Here is a 17382-nt window from a genome sequence, read left to right as displayed (position 1 = left end):
ATATTGAGGAGATATATACACATACAGAGAGCATGAAAAGGTGGGAGTTGTCTTACCAACTCTGAGAGGCCAATTAAGTAAGGGAAAAAAAACTTTTGACGTGATAATCAAGATAGCCCAGTACAGACAGTTTGATAAGAAGTATGAGAATACTTACAAAATTGCCACCCGCAGGTCTGTCATTGAATGTCATTTGCAACAGAAAAGCTTCAAAAACAGACTCCAAGGAGAAACTGCTGGGCTGGAATTGATATGCAAACTAGATACAATCACCTTAGGTTTGAATAGGGACTGGGAATGGCTGAGCCATTACACACATTGAATCTATCTCCCCTTGTAAGTATTCTCACTCTTCTTATCAAACTGTCTGTACTGGGCTATCCTGATTATCACTTCAAAAGTTTTTTTTCCCTTACTTAATCGGCCTCTCAGAGTTGGTAAGACGACTCCCACCTTTTCATGCTCTCTGTATGTGTATATAGATCTCCTCACTGTATGTTCCATTCCATGCATCCAAAGAAGTGGGCTGTAGCCCACGAAAGCTTATGCTCAAATAAATTTGTTAGTCTCTAAGGTGCCACAAGTGCTCCTGTTCTTTTTGCGGATACAGACTAACACGGCTGCTACTCTGACACCTCTTCATGCAGCCATTTTACAGTCCGTGTGGGTGAAATTCACCCAGACAGGATCTAGTCAGGCAGATGGAATTTGGGGAAGCCCCTGTCCCCTACATATCCCAGGACACGACTGGAAAAGAAGTTGTTTGCAACGGACTCCAGGGGAGCACACGCCTGAGGATAAAGCAGCCTCACTGCCAAGGTAGCTTTCCCCAGGGCTTGGTCTGCAGACAGACAGACAGACAGACAGGGAACTTACGATGGTGGGAATCGGGGGGTAATCCTGTTGCCTCTTGGGTTTGGAGCAGCAAAGGAACCGGAAGATGCCCCTGGGGAATGCAGAAGGACATGTGTCACCAGGGGAGGGGGCTGTCACCGAAGTACAGCCAGCCCTGGGGACGCTACGCTCAAATCTGAATCCAGGTCCAAAGGGATCCAAAATTGTGGGGAGTCTGGAGCCGGTTTCTGATTCTGGCCCAACAGAGAGATGAGCCCCAGTCACGATGTTCAGATGCGAACCGTTCCAGAATTCAAGTTCAGACCCATCACCCTTCAGAAGAGATTTTATCCCCTAACTTTTAACCTCGACAGCTACCAAGCCGCGGCGCTGAGAGGGTCTGCTAGGCCCAGCTGCACTGCGGCCAACACGCCCTGAGAGCTAGAAGCCAGGGGGACACGCTTCACCCCACAGTGACTCTTCTCAGCGAGTGCTGGGCACTATGCTGCAAATAGCAGCCTTTTAGCAACTGCCTCTGTATTAGGGTTGCCACCTTTCTAATTGCTGGTAACCAGCCCCCCGAGGCCCTGCCCACCTCATCCCTTGAGGCCACGCCCCTTCTCCACCTCTTCCCCAAGGCCCCACCCCTGCCCCACCTCGTCCCCCAAGGCCCCGCCCCATCGCTTTTCCTTTGGGGAACACTCCAGCGTTCCCTGCATTAGTTCCTTTCTCTAAACCTGTCTCGGTCTCCTCAGGAGAACTGGTCGAGAAACATTTCTGAAAAAAAACAATTATTTACTTGAAATGGTTCATGAAAACTTTCCAAATGTTCCAATTTTTTTTTACTTTTTTCACTTTCCCCCCCCACCACCACCCTTTTGCCACTGAAATGAGGGGAAAGGGTGAGAAAGAGGCAAAAACCAGTTAACAAAAAAAAAATCAGTTTTCTGGTTTTCTGGGGTTTTTTTGGTCAAACAAAATCTGAAAAACTTCTGAAAAAACAACCCAACATAATATTTTCCTCACAACTTTTCATAGGGATATTGAAAAAAGGATATTTTGGGTTGAAAATAGATTTGAACAAAACCAGTTCAGCCAGCTTGGCACAGAAGTGACTCTCTTTGCAAAGTAGCTGATCCCCAGGCTGTGAAAGGCCAGTGGCTGGATGGTCTGGTGGCAAAGGCCCTGGATGAGGACTCAGAAGATATGGGTTCAATTCCCTGCACCACCACAGACTCCCTGTCTTATTGGAAACCTGGGGGTTGGCAGTCACAAGACCCCACACTTCTAAAGCCCCCTCCCCCAGCCTACTGGGAGGGACCACTGGACCCAGGGACCAAATCAACATGAGGGACAACAAATGAGAAAACCAGGGAGTGAGGTGAAGGTCATAGGTTCAAAATGAGGGTACTGGATGGGGACACTGGAGCAGAGAACCCCAGACAGCACCCACTGCTCTGCAAAGGTGTTGAGGGACCCAGTGGACACTACCCAGTGAAACCCTACCCGGGTGACTATAGTGGGGTGGTTACCCCACTCCTGCCCTGAAGGGCTTAAAACAGCCCTGGGAGAGGGCTGTGCCAGGGGAAAGGCTGGACTAATTGGAAAGCAGCCACAGCTGTGGCTGGCTTAATGAGGGCCCAGCTGGCCCTTATAGGAAGGCTGTGAGCCAGAGGCCCAAGAGGAGTCTCTCTGCAGGATGGGAGAGAGCAGGGCCAACAAAGCCTAGCCTAGGGTGGCAAATTTGCTCACCCCCCGTCCCCAACTCTGCCCCTTCTCAAAATCCCTGGCCTGCCTCGTCCCCCAGGCGCACCGCGCTTCTCTCCTTCCACCTCCCTCCCAGGCTTGCCATGCGAAAGCACTGGGAGGGAGGGAGAAGTGAGTAGTGGTGTACTCAGAGGAGGTGGAGCAGAGGTGAGCTGCAGCCTGCGGCTGCGGGGAGTATACCGGGGGTGGGGGCGGGAACCGCTCCCCGCCTCAGATCATATCTGCTCCACCGCCGCCATCCCCCGAGCGCGCCACAACTCCAATTCTACAGTGTCCCGGAAAGCCTCATCAACATACCTTTCTGCCTCTCTTAGCTCCTCCAGTTCCTCCACCCTGGCCTCCAAAGTCCGTACATGGTCTCTGAGGGCCAGGAGCTCCTTGCACCGACTGCACACATACGCCACCCGCCCACAGGGAGGTAATCATACATGAAACACTCAGTGCAATAAACTGGATCGCCCCCACTCTGCTGCTGGGCTTCTGCCTGCATTGTCTCCTAGTTAATGGAAGGGTGGTTTACAGAAAGAGGTTTTGAAATGTTGTTTGGTTTATAGGTTTTAAGGGGACTGCAGGGAAGGGTTAGGACCGACAAGGGACTCCCGCTCCCTTCCCACTCCCTTTCCAAACTCCCTTGCGAAACTCCCTGTTAGCAGCCCCTGGTCGCTTGTGCATAAGGCTCAGCCAATTACCAGAGGCTTCGAGCTTTCAAACCTTCCTTTGAAGCTCACGGCCTCCAACTGCCAGCCACAGCACACGGTCCTTCAAACAAACAAACAAACAAACAAACAAACAAACAAACAAACAAACAAACAAACTGACAAACACAAGCTCAGCACACAGCAAGTAACCCCCAAACACAAACAAACACACACTACAGACAGTCACTTACCCCACGGATGCTGTATTAGCTCCTCCTTCACCTGGAGAACTCCCTTGCGAAACTCCCTGTTAGCAGCCCCTGTTCGCAAAGCTCAATGACATAGGGAAGGGTAGGAGAGATGTCCTGGAAGCCAAATTTAGGCTGCTAGGGAGGAGACTGAAATCCAGGACCTCTATGGTGGCATTCTCAGAAATGCTCCCAGTTCCATGCGCAGAACCGGGTAGGCAGGCAGAGCTTCAGAGTCTCAATACGTGGATGAGACGATGGTGGAGAGAGGAGGGGTTCACGTTCATTAGGAACTGGGGAAAGTTCTGGGATGGGAGGAGCCTATACAGGAGAGATGGGCTCCACCTAAACCAAAGTGGAACCAGAATGCTTGCACTAAACATTAAAAAGGTTGTAGAGCAATTTTAAACTAAGAGATGGGGGAAAGCCGACTGCTGCAGAGGAGCATGTGGATCGGACACAGACTTCTCTTAGGGGAGAGTCTGATGATAGAGAATCTCCAGGTTATAGTCAGGAGCAGAGGACGGAAGAGGATAATGTAAGGGCCGGATCAGATGTTAAACAGTCACATAAAAAAGAATCTGGCACATCAGAAAAGGGCAGACAAATAAACAGGGACAAGTTTTTAAAGTGCTTGTACACAAATTCCAGAAGTCTAAATAATAAGATGGCTGAACTAGAGTGCCTTGTGATAAAGGAGGATATTGATATAATAGGCATCACAGAAACCTGGTGGACTGAGAGCAATTAATGAGACACAATCATTCCGGGGTACAAAATATATCGGAAGGACAGAACAGGTCATGCACGGGGAGGAGTGGCACTATATGTGAAAGAAAATGCAGATTCAAATGAAGTAAAAATCTGTAGCAAATCCACATGTTCCATAGAATCTCTATGGATAGAAATTTCAAAGGGCAGTATGGGTTAGTAGACTATTAAACACATGAGGAAACTGAGGTACAGAGAGGCGACTCATCCAGGCTCATGCAACAAGTCAGTGGCAGAGCTGCGACTGCACTGAGGTTTCCTGACTGCCCAGCCAGGGCTCTGCCCATTGGAACACACTGTCTCCTCGATAGTACATTATATTCCCTGAAAATAAATTCTGAATAAGGAAAGGAGAGCATTCATGACCCAGTACATTCAGACATCACAAGTCAGGCCTCCCAAATCATGAGATTCCAAGATTCGTAGATCTTGCTTTCACAGATTCCAAGGACGGAATGCTGTATCGCACAGGCCAGAAAACTTCCCCAAAATCATTCCTACAGCAGATCTTTTAGAAAAACATCCCATCTTGATTTAAAAGTTGTCAGTGATGGAGAATCCACTACAACCTTTGGTAAATTGCTCCAGTGATGAATTACTCTCACCAATATAAATGTATGCCTTATTTCACACAGGCTCTGTTCAAGATGGTTTCTCTCAGCCACAGTCTCCCAGCAAAAGGGTGACTGGCTCTCCCCTTGCTCAGGCTCTCTTCCAGGGGCCCAAAGGTGCTGGTGCTTTTGTTTTCTCAGGTGAAAGAATGTGGGGTTGTCTGCCTCTTTCTTTTCTAGTCCATTGACTCTTGGAAGCTGATTCTTCTAAAGCAGTGGTTGTCAACCAGGGGCACGGGGTACACAGAGGTCTTCTAGGGAGCACATCAACTCCTGTCGCTATTTGCCTAGTTTTACAGAAGGCTACATAACAAGCACTAATGAAATAAGTACAGGTTAAAATTTCATACAGACAAAAGGAGAAAGTCATCAATTTGTCAGTAAGAGTGTGCTGTGACACGTCTGTATTTTAGATCTGATTTTGTAAACAAGTCGTTTCTAAGTGAGGTGAAACTTGGGGCTACACAAGATAAATCAGACTCCTGAAAGGGGCACAGTAGACTGAAAATGTTATATCCTTGGGGGCAGCCGGTTTAGGAAGAAATCACTTGAGGCCAGACAGCAGACAGCTAACAAAACTACCATTTTATTTACAGACACAGAGCTCACTCAACCGGCCAAAGCTGGCCGGGCTATCCCCTAATAATCTAACTCAGTTGCCATAGGAACAAAAACCATGACAACCAAATACACAACAGAAAAGGTTGAAAGCCGCGGTTCTAAAGGATCCCCCTCAAAGCAAAGTTTATCCAAGCTGTGAGGAAGGCGACCTGAAGTCTGGTGGTGAACGCTCCGTGTGTAACCCACACACCTCCTGGGTGTGGTGTCCTGTCCTATCAAGTGGCACCAAGACCACTTAATGAGAAGGAGATAAAATGAGTCTGTGCTGCAGCCTTTTAGCTCATGCGGTAAGTTCTAGGTTCAATCCCGCTCGCCACCAACCGGGGTCTGTCAATGTTACAAGTGGGGGCTTGTCTGGGATTTCAACCAGGAAGTCTCTGAGCTCGGGACGTGCTTCCTCAGCGAGGGGAATTCTGTAACCCACACACCTCCTGGGTGTGGTGCTCTGTCCTATCTAGTGGCACCGAGACCATTTAGAGGCAGTTCAATGAGTCTGCTCTACAGCCCTCGCTAACAGCTGGTTGGCTCTTAGTTCATGCAGTTGAGGCTCATGCACTAAGCTCCAGAAGTCCCAGGTTGGATCCTGCCTGCCAACAACCAAGGTCTATCAACATTATTCCTGCTCTTCTCCCTCCCCCTTCCCCCACTTGCATTTGCTGAAATGTAAATTGCTCTGTTCACTACCATCTCCTTCCCCTGCTGTCTTAATGACCCTGTTTGCTGCTTATATAAACCCCCATTCCTTTGTTTAGGACAGACCTCTTTAACAGTGTTTGCCTAGGAGGGGCTGTCGGGTTTTCACAAGTAATGTCGTACAGGGGGAACATGTCGTACAGGGGGAACTCATAACTCTCTATGTAATGTTGCATCATGATCTGATTGACCAGAGAGTTGTTAGTTTTCAAATGGTACCTCACAAGGCATATTTCGTACAAAGATTATTACCATCACATGTAGGGTGTGACTAGAGGGCGCTTTGGGTCACATATGCTCAGTAGGGCATCTCCAAGGGTGGAGGGCCAATTCCACTCCCAAATTTAAAAAAAAGAGGGTGCCAACCTGTTCCACCAGTTCAGCCAGCCCCAGAGAGAGACAGCCATATCGGAAGGGCGCTGAAGATCTCTGCCCCGAGGGCTGATGTTCGCAGGCCTGCTTTGGCTACCTGCAGCAAGCGGATAACTGCCAGGAGAAGGATCCCAGCCTATTCAAAGAACAGAGTGCTTGCTGCTTGGTCAGCTCAGGCGGGTGTGAGGACATAAATGCCAAATAAGCAGCGCATGCTTTCAGTGCATAGGATTAGTGGCCCGTGTACCTTTCAGTACTGAAGAAATCTGTATGTTAGATACTGTTATTTTTCTTTGACTGGTATGTGCTGTATTGCTGTAATGATAAGAGCATGTTTCAATTTATGAGGCGTCTTAGTTAACCCACAGATTGCCGTCTTATCAACAGAAGGATTTTTTTTTGTTTAGTCTGAGCAGCTTTACTACACTGTGGTGTCTTTCCTCCACATTGGAGCAACTCAGGGTACTGGCATCCCCAACTGTCCCAATTTGAAGATTTGTGTTGTTCTCCACAGGTGGGCGTTCCACTGCCAGAACAGACTGAACCTGCTCACTGTCCCTGCAGTACAATGGAATTATTACGGGTACGGGTGTAATCAAAGTTTGGTGGGTTACGCTGAGGCCAGGCCCTTGACTCCGGCTCTTTAACGGAGCCCTGACTCTGCTCTCCCAGGAGCCCCTCTCTGCCTGAACACCGGTTGCTCTCACAGGCCCAGCTCACTAGGTGACATCTACCCTGTCTTTCCATCCAGACTCCATGGAAGACTGGAGAACAGAGCAGGATTATGACATCACAGGTATCAAGGAGGCTGAACAGCTGTAACATAAGAATGGCCACACTGGGTCAGACCAATGGTTCATCTAGCCCAGTATCCGGTCTTCCGACAGTGGCCAATGCCAGGTGTTTCAGAGGGAATGACCAGAACAGGGAATCATCAAGTGATCCATCCTCTGTCATCCATTTCCAGTTTCTGGTAAAGTCACTGCTCTTCTCTGTGCCTAAATTTCCCACCTCGAAAAGGGGGCTAATGCTACAGACCTCCTTTGTAAAGGGCTTTGAGATCTACTGATTGAACATGTTAGATAAGAGGTAGGGCTCTTTATTATCTTATGATACAGGGTGCTTTTCTTAAAGCGCCCACTGCTGGAGTCAAGTGATTTATCTGAGAATCTCTGCTCTTTCTTTTAGTTTATTTGTTAGCCAATTTTAAGCCCTCGTGGTGGCAAAGAGAAGCTGGAGAACATGAATTGAGTGCACCCTAGCGGCTCAGACACCAGAAGGCAAATGAAGAGTTCCCCAGATGAATGTTTTGTGAAGATCTCATTATTTTGAAGCCAATCCCATGATTTTGGTGGGGCCCAGCTCATGGTGCTGGAATGCTTGGGCTGGCGATACCAGGAACGTTTTTCTGCAGTGGTAGCATTAGAGAATCACTTCAGGGCTGCTTCTCACTTCAGGCTGGGAGATTCTGCCTCAGTCACAGGGGTTTTAGGAGTTCCCACAAGTAGGGAAAAAATGTCCCTTGCCTAAGGGCTTGAGAGTCATAGAGCTCGGAAAAGACCCAGGGTTTTCCTGGGAAACCTGATGCCCTCTCTCCTGCCCTATTCTGAGCCCAGCCCACTTGGGCGATTGCCCCATCCCATCTCCTGACCTAGAGGACAGCATTGACACCTCACAGACTAGAGGGAGATTGCAGGAGGGCAGCCCCATTGTGACCTAGAGATGACATCAGCGCCTGCCTGATGCCAGAGCAGCAACCTGCCCTCAGGTGTAGCCTGGGTACTTGTTGCTGCTTTGAGAGTGTCTGTGTTGAGAGTGTCTTAGTGCCTGAGCCCGAGGAAATGAGTTCACTCCTCCTCTATCTGCTCTTTGTTGTCTTTTATGCTGTGATCAGGCTCGCCAGATCTGAGGTAAGTGAGACTCCTAGAGAGATGGAAAGGCTGGATTGATGCCAGCTGAATGCAGGAACCAAACAAAAGTATTTTTCAATCAGCAGGCTCGGATCATCTACACCCAAGAGTCCTCAAAGAGCTGGCTCAGGAGGTTATTGGCCCACTGACATTAATTTTTTAACCAATATAGGATTCCTGAGGGAATTCCAGAAGGCTGGAAGTGTGCTAATGTTTTGTCAATATTCAAAAAGCTACGGGAGGTTGGCCTAGCTTCTTATAGGCCAGTTAGCCTGAAATAATGGACAAACTGATATGGGATTCAATCAATAAAGAATTAAAGGACGGGAATATATTTAAAGCAGGTTAACAATGTTTTATGGAAGATGGGCCATGTCAAACATAGATGTGACAAACTTAGACTTGTGTAAGGTGTTGTTTTTCATAGATTCCAAGGCAAGATGGGCCCATTGTGATCTTTCTAGTTTGGCCTTCCTGTCTAGCACAGGCCAAAGAACTTCCCCACAATCATGCCTAGTGCATACCTTTTATTAAAATGTCCAATCTTGATTTTAAAAATCGCCAGTGATGGAGAATCAATCCACCATGACCTTGGTCAATTGTTCCACTGGTTAACACTGTTAAAAATGGACGCCTTCTTTCCAGTCTGAATTTGTCTAGTTTCAACTTCCAGCCATTGGACCATGTTAGACCTTTCTCTGCTAGGTTGAAGAGCCCATTTGTAGTGATTTCTTCCCCAGGTAGATATTTATAGACTTTTCCTCAAACCACCCTTAACCTCTTTAAGCGACGTTGACTGAGCTCCTAAAATCTATCACTACAAGGCATGTGTTCTAATCCTTTAATCATTCTTATGGCTCTTCTCTGAACCCTCTGCAATTTATCAACATCCTTCCTGAATGTTAGACACCAGAACTGGTCACAGGATTCCAGCAGTGGTTGCACCAGTGCCAAATACAGAGGTAAAACAACCTCTCTCCTCCAACTTGAGATTCCCCTGTTTATGCATACAAGTGACGCAGGACATTTGGATTAAAAATTAGCACTCTACAATATCAATGGAGCACAGGTTAAATGGATTGAGAACAGGCTAATGGCTAACTGACAGATCTCAAAAAGTAATTGTCAAAGGGCTCATCGAATGTGGGTGTTTCTAATGGGGCTCTGCAGGGATCAGTACTAGGTCTGATGCTATTCAATATTTTTTCAATGACTTGGAAGTAAATACAAAATTGCTGCTGATAAAAATGTACTGATGACACGAAGATTGGCAGAATGGTAAATAACGATGAGGACAGGGCAGTCATACAGAGAGTTCCAGAGAGTTGGTTTGGCAAATGGGGCCCATTCAAACAAAATGCATTTTCACACAGCCCAACACAGAGTTATACATCTGGGAACAAGGAGGGCCTATTCAGCTTTGGATTTCACGATCTTTAGTTTTGTATCATCTGCAAATCTGGCCACCTCACTGTTTCCCCCCTTTTCTAGATCATTTATGAAGATGTTGAACAACTCTGGTCCCAGTACAGATCCTTGGGGGACCTTGCTATTTATCTCTCTTCATAAACTCACCATTGATTCCTACCTTTGGTTTCCTATCTTTAAACCAGTTACTGGTCCATGTGAAGACCTTCCCTCTTATCCCATGACAACTTACTTTGCTTAAGAACCTTTGATGAGGGACCTTGTTAAAGGCTTTCTGAAAGTTCAGGTACACTATATCCACTGGATCGCCCTTGTCCACATGTTTCTTCACCCCTGTGACATTACACCCCATATTCTTCATAGAAATATTGTTCTATGAATATGGCATAACTAAGGTATGTTTTATGCAAGATGGGTCATGTGAGATATCATTGGAAAGGTTCTGATTTACTGAATGGGATTATCCTATTTGTATGGATGTATCATTTCTATATCTGAAGTTAGGAATATGGGCTCTGTATCAATTACAAAAGTCCTTGCACCAGGAGAATGCCCCCAAACAGTGGGCAATCAGCCTGGATGGGCCATTAGGAAGGACAATAGGACTTTGAAAATACTAATCTTCCTCCTTCCTGAGAAGTTTCCTGAGATGCTGCTTTGACACTGCAGGGTCATGTGATCATGTCACCTCATAGAATCATAGAATCCATAGAATATCAGGGTTGGAAGGGACCTCAGGAGGTATCTAGTCCAACCCCCTACTCAAAGCAGGACCAATTCCCAACTAAATCATCCCAGCCAGGGCTTTGTCAAGCCTGACCTTAAAAACCTCTAAGGAAGGAGATTCCACCACCTCCCTAGGTAACCCATTCCAGTGCTTCCCCACCCTCCTAGTGAAAAAGTTTTTTCCTAATATCCAACCTAGACCTCCCCCACTGTAATTTGAGACCATTGCTCCTTGTTCTGTCATCTGCTACCACTGAGAACAGTCTAGATCCATCCTCTTTGGAACCCCCTTTCAGATAGTTGAAAGCAGCTATCAAATCCCCACCTCCCCCATTCTTCTCTTCTGCAGACTAAACAATCTCAGTTCCCTCAGATGGGCATCATTTTGGACTGGTGGTATTTTTCCACTAGGAGGGCGTGGGGGGGTCAAACTGGGAGACAAAGGATTCCTGTCATAGCCAAATCCTATTTAAGGCTTGGAAGGGAGTTAATCTAGGTTCTTCTCCACCATCTCCCTGCCCCAAAAGGAAGCCTGCTGAAAACACCTGGAGAAATAAAGGAACTAAACTGTGGGTGAGGAGGGCAGGGGCTGAGCCCAGGCGAGAAAGATCTAGCCTGTGAAAGGAATACCTGGCTAGTTAAGCTGCAAGCAGTGCGGTTTACCTTCAAGAAACTTTGCAGCTCCCAGGCAAGTGGGCTGAACTCATGCCAAACTCTTGTTGTGGTTTTTTGGTGTAAAAGAGCTGCCGTTTAAGGATGATATTGGGGTTATATCAGCACTTGTTTGGGTGGATTTGGATAACCCATTCATGGCTTCACCACTCAGGAGTAGCATGGCCATCCCAAATGCATGCAGATAAAACCCCGATAGCATGCACTCCCTAAATATGTATCTAGGAAACACTGTTGTCCAGAGGTCGGATTTCTCCCCCAAGGTCTGAATTCCGTGCATGGTATCTGGGGTGAGTTGCATACCCTGCAATCCTAAAACCTGCAGAGTTTTGTCATCTCTGCAGGAGAGAGAACTTTGCAGGCTGTCTCCTTCAATGCTTATAAACTCTGCAGGTTCCTGGTACCAGCAATCCCTGTTTCTCCAACCCCTGGATTGTTCCAGTGACCCCTGTTATGGGTTGTGCTGTGTGCCCTACATTGTCTGCATCACAGGAAAGCACAATGCCTACCCATGAGGCCTCATAGTGCAATACTCTGCCACAAGGAAAAACTCCCCCTGGCCCCACATGGCAATCACCTCTGGCTCATTGCTCTCCCGGGTTTATTGAGGAGTTCTTCTCTTCTAACCCTGCTGCTTTATCTGTGTGTGGCAGGCTTCTCCGAGGAAGAGGAGACACAAAAAGAAAAAGCAGAAAGCGAAAGGTAAGCAGCCCCTGACCCCACAGCTGCAGTGGCAGACCCTGGCCCCATGCAAAGCAGAGAAATAAGGTCTATTCCCCCACCTGCCTCCCCTCTTCCTGCGAAGGCGCAGTCGTGCCCAGAGCCGTGCACAGGCACTGGCTGGGGCTCCGTTCACAGGCTGCCTCTGAAATCTGGGGCAATAGGCTGCTAGGAAGCAGAGGGTGCCCAAGCAGCTCAATGTCTCCTATATGTCTCACTTCTGGCAGCTTTTGGGTGCTGTGAGGAAGAGTTGGAGGAGGCTGGTGCATCCCCAGAGACATGGTAAGCAATGCCCCCCTCCATGAATCTGCAGTGGGTCAGTCCTCTCCTTTAGCACCATGCAATTCATCCCCACCCAGTGGCAGTAGCCCGAGTAATCCCTCCCCTGCCCCGACCTATGTACCACGCAAGCAACTCTTCTCCTTTAGACTCCTGCAATTCATTCCCACCCAGCAGAAGTTGCCATCTCTACTCCACCCCCACGCCTCGTACAGTGGGTCATTCCCTTCCTCGAGCATCATACGATTCATTTAACCTGGGGCAGTGTGTGTGGGGGGTAGATTGTGTCGACTGGACTGGACCATCCTCCCCTCCCAAGAGGGGGAGAAAATGTTTTCTGGCAGCAGCCCCGTGCACCCCGGGGAGGTGAGGTGGAGAGGTCAGGAGGAAGGCTGGCCTTTCTGGTACGGTGAGTAGGGTGAAAGGGATCCAGCAGCACTTGTGTAACGGCCCCTCCTCCAGTCCCCCAGCATGGGTTCCCAGCAGGATTTGAACCCTGGACCTTTAGCTCTGCAGCATAAAGCACCCCTTAGAGCTGAAGAAGTAGCTGCATTAATTGGCAGCTATAGTAGGCTGTTATCCTATACGTTGATTAGCTTCTGTGGGCGGGACATGGCACACACGCTGCCAGTAGGATACACTCTCACCTCCTCAGCACTAGACAGGGCTCACCTCACAATCCAGCTAACCCCAAACCAGGACATCCAAGGTCTGGGTATTGCAGGGGAGGAGGCTGCCTCAGTGGAGAACGGGACAGGGAGCCTTTCGGTGCCGCCCCTCTGGGTAAAAGAGGGCCCGAGGGCAGGGCCTGCACTCAGCTATCTGCTCTCTCTGTTCCACAGCTGCCCTGTGCCCCTGGAGAAGCTCCGCTTGGCTCAGCGCCTCAGGCTTGTTGAGAGGAGGGTACAGGACATGGCTGGACACCTGGATGAAGTTCTGATACCGTAAGGCAACTGACCAGGGGGCACCAGACTGGGGGCTGGGTGGGAGGGGAGAGTGAATGTCGAGAGGAGGGAGCAGGGAAAACCAGACACTCCAGGATCCTAAAATAACAGGGAAAAAGCCACTAAGAGGCTTTAGCTTCCAAGGTGAGATACCAGTGAAAGTGAGGTGAGGGATGATCAGAAATGAAATGCAGAGACTACAAGTTGGGGTTGTGAGTAGGATCAAATCCTTCTGTAGGGCAATATCTGCCAGCAGGCGACTGTCTAGAACCTGCCCGTGCTGTGTTTGAAAGACAAAGCAATCCAATGACACCCTGCGAGGGGGTGTCCACCCCCCACAGCACTGGAAGGGGCTCCGGTGGCCAGGCAGGCCCATGAACTCCACAGGGTGCACCTGCAGGAAGAGCCGGGGAGCAGGGAATTGATCCAAGCAGGCTCAGCTGGCAGGAACAGACGGGGCCTATAAAGCCAGGAAGCTGGCACCAGACAGGGGCTGCGGCTGGGAAAGGGCAGCCCCTCCCTGGGAAGAGGGGGGAGTGTTTGGAGCTGGTGCACCCAGAGCAAGGAGGGGAACCAGGAGTAGTAGGAAGCAGTCCAGGCTGGGAGAGGAAAGCCCAGAACTGCTGGGTTGAGGGTCCCTGGCCTGGAGCCCAGTGTGAAGTGTGGGCCCAGGTTTCCCTACCAGCCACGGAGGGCATGGCATGGACCGGCGGGGCAGTGAACAGGAAAACTGTCTGGGTCACTGTGGGAGTGACAGTGACCACATGTGACAATTGGAAGGGGCATTGACCTCGAGAGCTAATCCCCAGAGTAGGCACCAGACAAGCAGTGAGTGGGACACCATGTGATACATCCCAAACACGAGTCATCAGCTGGGTTCAAACCCAGGACTTTCAGGACTATAGCACAGACCTCCACCACCGGAGAAACTCCATTAACTAGGAGCAATGGTAGGTTGTTAGCCTCTAGTGTATCAGCCATTAGAACAGGATAGTTTTCCAGTGGGTTAGAATGTAAGAACATAAGAACAGCCAGACTGGGTCAGACCAAAGGTTCGCCTAGCCCAGTATCCTGTCTTCCAAAACTAGCCAATGCCAGTGCAGCAGAGGGAATGACCAGAAAAGGGAATCATCAAATGATCCATCCCCTGTCGCCCATTCCCAGCTTCAGACAAACATAGACTATGGGCCACCATCCCTGCCCACCTTAGCTAATAGCCATTGATGAATTTATCTAGTCCCTTTTAGAGTTTATAGTCTTGGCCTTCACAACATCCTCTGGCAAGGGTTACACACACATGCTCACATCTTCCTCCCCCACAGCAATTGTTGTTAGCTAATCTTTCTATTAAAATAGCAGTAGATCCCTGATCATGCTCAAGGCCCCATTGTGCTAGGTGCTGCACATGTGTGTGTGACGAAGGGGTTATCGTTCTAGATAAAATGAGTGCCAGCTCCCCCTCTCAGTCCTTCCTTACCCAGCTGATGTCCTTGTGTCAGGGTGTGGTGTGCAATGCATGCCTAGGCCCTGCCCCATTGCACTACTGTTGGAAGGCTGTGCCCAAGCCCTGCCTTTGCTCAGCAGGGCCGTGTCCCATCTGTCCCTGTCTGCTCTCTCCCACAGGCCGAGTGTGTCGACATCTGGGATGAGCCAGTTCTGCTATTCCTCCATGGAATCCACCACCTCTCCCCTCTGGAGTCCCAGCTCCTTTTCCCTGAGAGAAGCCTCCGTGACTTGGTCAGAGCCCCTCTGCCACACAAGGGAGACCATGACTGTCACAAGCTGGGAAGGATCCACTCATCCCATCCAAGCCCAGCCTCTCCCCAGGCCTCCTGCCCACAGCAGACGAGACCGGCGAGAGCAGAACATAGGTCTGGACCAGATGTCAGCCCATGGCTCAGACTTCAACATCCGACAGAAGCATCTGCAGAGCCAGCTGGGGGCTCCACAAACCCCCATCCCGGGGGAGCCATTGCTGGGTGAGCAGGACACCAAGCAGCAATGGGAATTCAACACAGATCGGCCCAAATGTGGATTTCCGGCAAAGGTCCCAAAGCCCCTGAGATCCGACACCAGGCCTCAGCATGCACAGGAGATCCAGGAGCCATGTGTCTGCCCCTGGGGACCCCTGCCCCAAAAGGCCCACAGGATCATGGCATCCCCTGATGCCATCCTGGCCAGGCTTGTGCCCACGGCGGGGGTCAAGCTGCAGGATCACGTGGCTCAGAAATGCTCTGAGATCCAAACGAAGGCTTTTCCTAAGGTCGTGCGAGAGTCGCACAGAGATGCTCCCCTCCGGAGAGAGACTGCCCTGCCTGGGCCACTCTGCCCCCCTAGGGAGCCAGGCAAGCACAGGACAGCGGCATTCCCAACAATGGGACAACAGCCTGCCCACCCCATCAAACTCCACATAAGGCGTGAGCATCTCATCATGCAGAGGGGGCTGCTCACCCTGGATCCAGAGCCCCCGGCAAAGCTGCCTCACGCCGTCCAAGCCAGGGGAGCCAGTGTGGAGTTCAGTGAGATGGAGACCGATTTCCTGCACACAGGGAGGCAAAGCACAAGCTCCTCTTCTTCCACACGTCCTCCAACGCCAGTGGAAGATACCACCATGGAGACGGGCAGGAATGATAGCGCGGCAGGAAACCAGACTAACCCAGATTGCTGCACTCTGCCAGCAGGGATGGATCTGCCATTGCCACCTCCAGGAACCACAATAGCAGAGAAGACACTCGAAGCGACACTCCAGATTTATAGGAGCGAGTTCAGAAAGCCCCTTACCAGTGTGTGTGACAGCAAAGGGACTGAAGAGAAGCTGGAGCTGCACATGGAGAGGAAGGTTACCTTGGGAGAAGGCTCCTGCCTGGGGCCAGGGGCACAGGCAGGTGAGGGCAGGGCAGATCTTCCCAGGACCCAATGGCACCAGGTTGCCCCAGAGGCACCAGGCTCTGAGCAGCTAACAAGATCCACCCTTGACTCTCTCATTGCTGGGCAGGCTGCACACGACCTGCAGATCAAGCACCTGACGGAAATGTTGAGCAGCTCCCGCCCCTTGGCGGGCCAGGTCTCAGTTTGCCAGCAGTGCCGCAAGGCACATCCAGGAAAGATGAAGGGTAAGAAAACTCAGAAGGAGACATCTGCTGAGCTGCATGGGATTCCAGACATCATGGATTCACATGGGTTCGATGGCACTGTGAATTCAAAGCTCTCCAGGGACCAGCCGCCAATCAAAATCTGCAAGAAGTGCAGTAAGCTTCGATGGAAGAGACCAGCTGGCTCTGCAGGTGCTGACTTGCCCAGAAGATCCCATGGAATTCCACAGCAATGGACTCCAGGAGACTCCTCAGCATCATCCAACCACAAGATGCCAGCGGTGTGGCTCCTTCCAGCAGACAAGAGCAAGACGCAGGATGGAATGAGGAAAACAGCTCCCTCCAGGCAACCAAAGATGGTGTCCATTGCTACGAGTACAACAGGGCTTTTGCAAGCTGGGGAGAAAGTAACTGGGAGTCCTGACGGTTCTCCCCCAACGTCACCAAAGGCCTCCAGAGCTAGGACACCATCCCCTTCAAGGAGAAAAGTTCTCAAACAGATGTTAATGCACCTGAAGCAAATCTTCAGCAAGTTTCAAAACAAAGTGAAGTCCCGAATGTCGAAGGACTTTCGTTCCAGAACACCCGACACTAAATTTACAAAGCCACCCTTTTGGAAGGCAAGGGCCTCCAAGGGTGGCCGGTTTCCATACTACTGAATCCCACCCTGCCAGCATGCCTACTAACAGAAGGGGCCCACAAATTCCAACATCTCCCTATCATCCAGTGGGTCAGGTAAGCATGGGCTAAAGTGGCTGAGAAGAATGGCTTGTTGTCCTGGGACACAGAGACTGATGTATAAGAGACTCTCCTTGGGGTATCACATTTAAACCCAGATTCCAAGATGAAGGGGGGCCTGGGGTCTTGGATGAGATTGAGGGTGTGGCTAGCTCACTGGATTTGTTACTTTACCTCATGCGGTTCAAGAATCAATCCTTCCTTCAAGAAGAGCTGATACTAAATTTACAAAGCCACCCTTTTGGAAGGCAAGGGCCTCTAAGAGTGTCCAGTAGTACTATTAGGGCCCTACCGTCAATCAAACCCAAACCAGCCCTG

General features: G+C 49.8%; 2 protein-coding genes across 2 annotated transcripts in view; both read left to right on the top strand.

The window, feature by feature from the left end:
- The first annotated feature begins 5591 nt into the window (after window positions 1–5591).
- LOC123373995 overlaps window positions 5592–17382 on the top strand; it is a 115845-nt gene continuing 104054 nt past the window's right edge. Inside the window, exons 1-3 of the mRNA XM_045023371.1 lie at window positions 5592–5687; window positions 7070–7138; window positions 11945–11993. Of these exons, the coding sequence (XP_044879306.1) occupies window positions 7124–7138; window positions 11945–11993 (64 nt within the window). The 5' untranslated portion in view covers window positions 5592–5687; window positions 7070–7123. The remainder of the gene's footprint in view (window positions 5688–7069; window positions 7139–11944; window positions 11994–17382) is intronic.
- LOC123374001 lies at window positions 13138–17374 on the top strand. Its single transcript, XM_045023384.1, has 2 exons — window positions 13138–13234; window positions 14858–17374. The coding sequence occupies exons 1-2, from the start codon at window positions 13203–13205 to the stop codon at window positions 16983–16985; spliced, it is 2160 nt and encodes a 719-aa protein (XP_044879319.1). The 5' UTR covers window positions 13138–13202; the 3' UTR covers window positions 16986–17374.

The sequence above is a fragment of the Mauremys mutica genome, chromosome 1, assembly GCF_020497125.1.
Source record: "Mauremys mutica isolate MM-2020 ecotype Southern chromosome 1, ASM2049712v1, whole genome shotgun sequence".
NCBI lineage: Eukaryota > Metazoa > Chordata > Testudines > Geoemydidae > Mauremys > Mauremys mutica.
The sequence above is the reverse complement of the archived record's forward strand: the minus strand, read 5'-3'. Positions and strand labels throughout refer to the sequence as shown.